This window comes from Sinocyclocheilus rhinocerous, unplaced genomic scaffold (assembly GCF_001515625.1).
Source record: "Sinocyclocheilus rhinocerous isolate Xijiao unplaced genomic scaffold, SAMN03320098_v1.1 scaffold1338, whole genome shotgun sequence".
Classification (NCBI taxonomy): Eukaryota; Metazoa; Chordata; class Actinopteri; order Cypriniformes; family Cyprinidae; genus Sinocyclocheilus; species Sinocyclocheilus rhinocerous.
Genome location: NW_015632722.1, coordinates 741,805 through 748,899, shown reverse-complemented (window position 1 = coordinate 748,899; position 7,095 = coordinate 741,805). Strand labels below are relative to the sequence as shown.

General features: G+C 35.8%; 1 protein-coding gene across 3 annotated transcripts in view; it reads left to right on the top strand.

Moving 5' to 3' along the window:
* The first annotated feature begins 2,898 nt into the window (after positions 1-2,898).
* Positions 2,899-7,095, top strand: part of LOC107742849 (cAMP-regulated phosphoprotein 21-like) — a 12,204-nt gene continuing 8,007 nt past the window's right edge. Inside the window, exons 1-4 of one of the 3 annotated variants that reach the window (XM_016555908.1) lie at positions 2,899-3,042; positions 5,612-5,876; positions 5,987-6,031; positions 6,821-6,889. In XM_016555908.1, the coding sequence (XP_016411394.1) occupies positions 5,745-5,876; positions 5,987-6,031; positions 6,821-6,889 (246 nt within the window). In that variant the 5' untranslated portion in view covers positions 2,899-3,042; positions 5,612-5,744. Of the gene's footprint in view, positions 3,043-5,611; positions 5,877-5,986; positions 6,032-6,783; positions 6,890-7,095 lie in introns of those variants that run through there. The other 2 variants (XM_016555909.1, XM_016555910.1) reach the window with 2 other exon arrangements.

The following is a 7,095-nucleotide window of genomic DNA, read 5'->3' as shown; positions in this document are numbered from 1 at the left end:
TTGAAATCGCATCATATGACCCCTTTAACTTACTGTAACGTCGCGTCTACACTGGATGCGATCATGCGACGCGACAAAAGACAATAGAACCCGTTAAGAACCTCATCACATTGCGGGGATCCAGTGTGTGTTAAATGCTCTCCTACTTGTCGCTTTGGATAAAAGCATCTGCTAAATGAGACATAACTGATTATTGGGTTCTGCTGTCTTTTGTCGCGTCGTGCTGCTCGCGTTATCCTTTCCCAATAAAGCAAAGTTGTTTTGCGCCGAATACTTATCTCATCATACTTTATCATATTTTAGTAGTGTAACTGAAATATTGTGCATAAAATATCTTTATTTCATAAAAATAACGTATAGATGCCCACAGTGGTCTCAAAGTCCCAAGTCCTGCAGTTATTTTTCAAATTTGAGTATGATATCACAAAAATAGGTTAATAAATTATTTTTAGAATTTATTATATGAACATGAATGTACATTATATACATAATTTGTTTGCCTTTGAGGGTCACATCACCTGACAGCTGTGTACCACCCCCCCACCCCCACCCCCACACACACACTTTTAAATGGCTGCTATGCCCCTGCTCAAGAGCACAAGTCAAAGATTCTTATGTAGTGAATATGGCAAAGTTATTTTATCATCTATGTTTATGTAATGTAATTGCTCATCTAGAAAGCAGAATTTCATGTAAGGAACAGACTTCTGTGCCCAAGAAACTCAATGAACTTTATAATACTTTAAAGGCACTGAGTGGCCACACCTTAAGTTCTCCTATAATTTTAGGTGTATGTAGTCTCTATTAATTGTACATGTGTTTTACAGTGCCTGAATTATTTGTTCTTGATAAGATTTACAGAATTATTCAAACAGATGCAAAATACATTTATATTAGTGCTAATATTTTTTTGCAGTCTTGATTCTTAATAAAGAATCAAAGTAAATATATAAAATAAATATAACCATCAAAAACGGCTGGTGATTAGAAAGTCACATGATGAACCAAATCCATCATCATGGTAACACTTGACAAATGCAAATAATGCAAATAAACATTAATTTAACAACATTAGATGTAACATACAACCCTAATGAACATAACCGATGAGGAAAAAACTAAGAAGAAACCATTATTTCAACGAAAAAACATCAAATGTGAAATTCTGGGAATGTCAGTTTACCGTTTTTCACTCTAAATTATACATTCTTTTTCACTCCCAAAAACTGTATTTTACTGTAAAATTACATGAAATGTCCATTACAGTGTTTCACCGTATATAGTAGGGGAACTTACCGTTAACCAATTAATAGGTTTTTACTGTAGCATTTTTACAGCCTTTTACCATTAAAATCACAATAATTTTTTACAGAGAAAAATGTTAAAGTTTGGCTTAATGTTTCTTTGGCTCTCTCACATTAGGGATAGTCTGCTGAACACAAAAGAAGATATTCTGAAAATGTTGGTAACCAAACAGTTGAGGGTAGCCACTGATTTCCACAGTATTTTTTTCCATACTATAGAAGTCAGTAGGTACCGTCAACTGTTTGGTTACAAACATTGTTCAGAATATCTCTTTTGTGTTCAACAGGAATAAAAAAATGCATACAGGTTGTAAATTGGTAGGTAATAGGTTGGTAGGTTTACAGGGAGTAAATGATGACAGAATTTTGGTGAATTTTTGGTGAACTATTCCTTTAAGTAAATTCAATAATGATTGAATAATTTACTGAATACTGGAAGGCTAATAATAGTTGATAAAAAATTGGGCTCTTATAAGACAAATACAAAAACATAGATGTTTCTGTAGAATCTTTCGATCTCTTCAATCCTGCCCACTGTCTCTTACCATCTCTCTCAGTCCTGTTAACCTGCACAATGGCAGCTGCTCTGCCCACCATCTCACACAAAATGAACACACTGCCAAAACACAACAAACTGGTCACTGAGGGGATATTATATTGCATTAAGATTTCTCATAGGCATAAGGACAAATGATCCTGTGTGTGTGTGTGTGTGTGTGTGTGTTTGAGAGCGACAGACTGGGCCTTTGGGCTGAGATTGCAAGTTCAACACTCTTCAAAACACACTTAAAAAAACATAATGTTCCGTTATTTTTGGCCAGAGTTGTACACAGATAATTGTATTCATTTAATTAAGGAGACAGCATCAGGTAAGTCTGTTTCACCCTCTCTTTCTATAAGCCTTCTTTATAGAAGAACATCTTTCTGATTCTCAGAAACGGTGAAGCCATATGGCAGAAAGAGAGGCACCGGGTGCGTGCAGCTGTGAAGTTGCGGTATATGCACCCATATATGTGTGTGTGTATGTGTGTGTCTCATTGTGAGTGTCGCATAATCTTTTCATCTAACAGGTGCTCGTTGCAGTATTTGGTGGGTTTTCTTTGTGTGCTTTTGCACAAATTCACAATATGTTAGTATAGGCTATCTGTAGAAGAGAACATTAAACAGCTTAGTATCCTTGATGCTGAAACATGGATATATTTTCCACATTGAATAAATAAATACCTTTAAAAATTTGATCATTTTCATGCAAAATATATTACAATATTCGTAAATTAATGAATGTTTTAAAACTTCTTACACTGTGTGGAGACGCCATATTAATCCATTATGATTTTACAGTTCTGATAGTAACTGTAATAGCCTAATTGTTGCATTATTTAAGTTAAGACAGTCTATGTGAATCAGTTTTAATTGTGCCAATGTATCAGACGTGCTATTTTTATATTGTTGTTGTTAATTTCCTCTAATCTAACTAATGTTGGAGTTGGGTGTGTTGTGTGTAGAATTTATAGCTTAAAGCCTTGCTTGGTGCTTGTGTGTATTTGTGAGCGCGCAGCGTGAGTGCCAGGAAGAGGCTGAGCGCACGAGTGCGCGCGCGTATTTAACCGAGTGAGTTGAAAGCGGGTGGCGTGAGTCTGCGCGCGCTTTGCTGTCAGAAACAGAAGATGTTTGACAAGCTCACCGGAGGCACGAGCGCACATTTCTACCCATTTCAGTTGTTTGTTCATACATAAAGGTAAGTAAAGTTGGTTGTCTCTCACGTTTTTGCTCTTAATTAGAAGCAATTCGATGCCGTAATATTTGTGCTTTATAGTGAGGCGTGTTGTCAAGTGTTAATTTTGGTATTGACAGTCATTTCCTGGAGTTCAAACAAGTTTGTGTTGACAAAAACAAACTCAAACCTTATGAACGCTTGATTTTCACGCTATTTCTAAGAGGAATGATTCTGTTGCTAACTATATAGTGTAATATAAGGCTCAGGCTCGTTTAACAAAAGAGCAATGGTAGAGCGAGATCTGGGTTTGTTTTTAGAAAGCACAGCTGCTGCTCCTACGTCGTCTCTGTGTGCGTCAGTAACAGCAGTCTGAGATCCCCAAACAGCCGCTCCAAATATAACCCGTGCCAGACTGTGCCCGGAATGCGACGTAGCGGTCGAAACCGAACCCCATCTCGGCTGCTACACCTTCATCCTGGCAGACGGACACATTGAATCTCTGTACACAGATCATTGCGCTATTCTGCAGAGCGCGCGCGTCTGTGTGTATGTGCGCGCAACTTTTGCACAAAGCTTAGCTTTAATTTACGCACTGCCTTCACAAGAATTACTATGGTAACCATAACGTCTGCTAAATGCTATATTAAATCCACCTATTGTTACTAGAATAATCCGCGTTTTCTTAATATTAGCGACTACTGTTATAAAAATCTAAGTTTAGTGCATTGTTTGAAGAAGGACAGTTCAATTAAGAAATACATTCTCGTTACTGTTGTTTTAAACAGCAGTTCTGTAAACGAGTAACTTAAGTTAAAATCAAATAACTTACGTTTCTGATATAAAATGGCCAGTAAGATCGTTTATTTCCACATGAAGCCAAAGCATCACGTTCTGAGTGTCGCCCAGCAAAGAACAGATTGAACTGCGAATTGGAGCTTTGTTTATGAATGGAGCGGACCGATTTTCCTTCCCTGCTCGTAGCGTTCTGTAATTACTCCGCTGAAGATCCACCCCGGGTTTTCTATTGCTCCTAACGATCCATTATTAATATTATTATTAATTATAAGTTGATATTTTACTATATTTTTGGGTAATTTTATGATTATATGTCATAAAATAATATACACCAAAGCATAGCAGCATAATAAAAAAAAGATATATAAAATATTTATTTAGAATGATTTTACTTTAGTGACTATCTACACTGTTAAAAATAAAAGTTTCAGAAAGACGTATTCACAAGTGATGTCATATAAGAACCCCCCCAAAGAAACTTTCAGTAAACAGGTCTTAAAAAAAAAAAAAATCTTAGTGTGAAGAACATTTTAATATTCTAAAGAACCACTATAAAGAACATTTTGTGCAATGGAAAGGTTCCATGGTTGTTCTTCATGATGAAATGCCAATAAAGAACCTGTATTTGAGTATTATATTTATGCAGAAACCATGGTTACCATAGTAAATTTACATAAGGATTGATCAGTGGCCAAAAACCCAGAACAATGTGCTGCTGCCCATCAGATGTTAGATGCATGTTAGATGGCATCTCTATCACACAATTATTTAGCATCCAAGTTTGAGGCCACCTGTTTGATAACCCAGAGAAGACCTTGATGAAGATGCCAAGAGCAACTGCGGTGTCTGCCTGTGTGGAGGCGTATGGCTTAACGCTGGTGAAAGTGAGTCAGTGACTCAGTGGTCAGACATGAAGACAAGTTCAAACATGATGAGAGTGATGACATAAGAATGAAGGATGCACTCTATCCAAAAAGAGCTGGCGTGTGTGTGCTTTCCATTCAGGGAGCTGTCATTCTGGGAATGTAATTTACAGTACAGCACCTGCCCCTGCTATGAAAGAAGTTGCACATAATGCATGCATACAAATCGATGTTTGTAAAATCACATTGGTATTTTTATCCAAATCAGCATACTGTATATTGCTGGAGAGACCTGGCTTTTTTAAATTTTCTTGGTTTTTATATTTTGAGCATTTAATTTTTAATTATTAATTGAATTTTGATGGTTTCAGCTAATAATTGACCTCACAACATGTGTTTGGCACAAACCATGTCTGTCCTCGTTGAAAGTGAATATTTCTATTTACCTTGTGTAGTTTTTTTGTGTCATGTCAAACAATCTTTTTGGCATCTGTCTAATTTGTCTAGTTTTCTTCCAAATGACAGATGAATTTGCACCAAAATATAATTTCACACGGCATTTTAGATCAACATTAAAACAAATGGGAGTAGTTTTCTCCTCAGTTTTAAACATTGATAAGCCTATTTATTTTGCTCTCTTAACTGCACAATTATGCAGCTGTGTTGTGTGTTAATTTAATTTTAGCTTGAGCACGGGCAGGTCAGTTCATGAATGAATAAAAAATAAAGATATCTCATTATTGATACTTGGTTGGATGCTTAATAGGTTTAATCGCTGATTTGAGCTTTTTTGACACTGACTATCAGCTGAGTATTTAAGTAAACCTTGTATAGTGCTCAGAATAAATACATGTTTAGAGATCTGAAAAGGATTTTTGTTCTGAGTGAAAACCTCACACAGAGATTTTTTTTCCTCTTCTTGACTGAATAAGAATCTGTCTAGCCATCTGTTTTGGCAAGAGAAGAGAAGAGAAGAACAGAACAAGAAAAAAAGAGAAAAGAAGACATCTTGTCTTGGTACTAGTTGGCTTGGATGGTCATGGGACATATGGTGGCCTATGACTGATGACCTTTGAATCTGAAAATTTCAAGATGTCAGAAACAGGAGAATCTGAAAATATCCCAAAATGCCCTGTGGAAGAGACTTCACCTCCATGTTGTACCACAGACACAGAGGACTGTCATGAATCCACCCAGGTAATAATACAGATTCAACAACTTCCATCAATTTACTCTTTAGTCTCTTTCTTGCTTCATTTCCTACTATGATTTTTTTTTTATCCTGTTTATTTTTTTCCTTTGAGCAGCCAAAATCAGATGATAACCATGGACAACTCAAAAAGAAACTGAAGGTAGGATTGCAACTGAATTTAATCATTAAAGCTCCCGCCCTGTAGAGCATTCATTTCATTTATGAGTTTATTTTCCTTTCTAGCTTGCTAGACGTTTATGCTAGATTGATGTGGCTATACTCAGCAGAATATTGCTTTTTGAATCATTCTCTTCAGTGGGTAAATGTCATTTGCTACTGACTGCTTAACTTTAACGGTTATGTGTCTCAGTCCAAATACCATTAGTAAACATTGCATTCACTACCCTGATAATACAAAGTTACCCAACTCCATAATATAAATCACATTAGCAGCTCTCAGACAGTCTGGGACCAGGTCCAAATAGTTTAAAAATAGCATAGTTACACTTTTCACCCTGTAATGTTGATCCAATGATCTAGAAATGCAATACAATTAAAACCATTCCTATTGGCTGCATTTACAAAATGAAACTAGTGACATGTTCAAAATCATATTTATAAATAACAATTTAAACGTCAGAAATCTTACACATATGTTATTTATAAATTGATGTATTTTGCTCATGGGCAGTTGGAATTGGCTATTTACATAGCATTTCAATTTCTTTTGGCAATATGTCGCATCAGTTTAGTATTTTAACTACCATACAAAAAAGACAAAATATGAAAAATAATATTTATTGTGTCCAGTACACTGTATAATATCATTGAAATAACAAAAGTAGCATTAATGTGGACTGAGAAAGCTCTTCTCTAGAAAAAAAAATATTTCTTTTTCTGTGTGATGTGGAGAATGGGGTTATTGAATGAATGTGTGCATGTGTTACAGGCCAAAGGAAAATTAGTTCGGAGCACAGCTGTGTGTGATGAGTCTTTATCCACTGAAGAGGACAGCAAGGTAAGTATCATTAATAAACTAAAGACACGTTTACAATTTTGCATTTACCATTAAAGGGGTCATATGATGTTGCTAAAAAGAACATTATTTTGTGTATTTGGTGTAATGAAATGTGTTTATGCGGTTTAAGGTTCAAATAACACATTATTTTCCACATACTGTACATTATTGTTTCTCCTCTATGCCCCGCCTTTCTGAAACGCGTC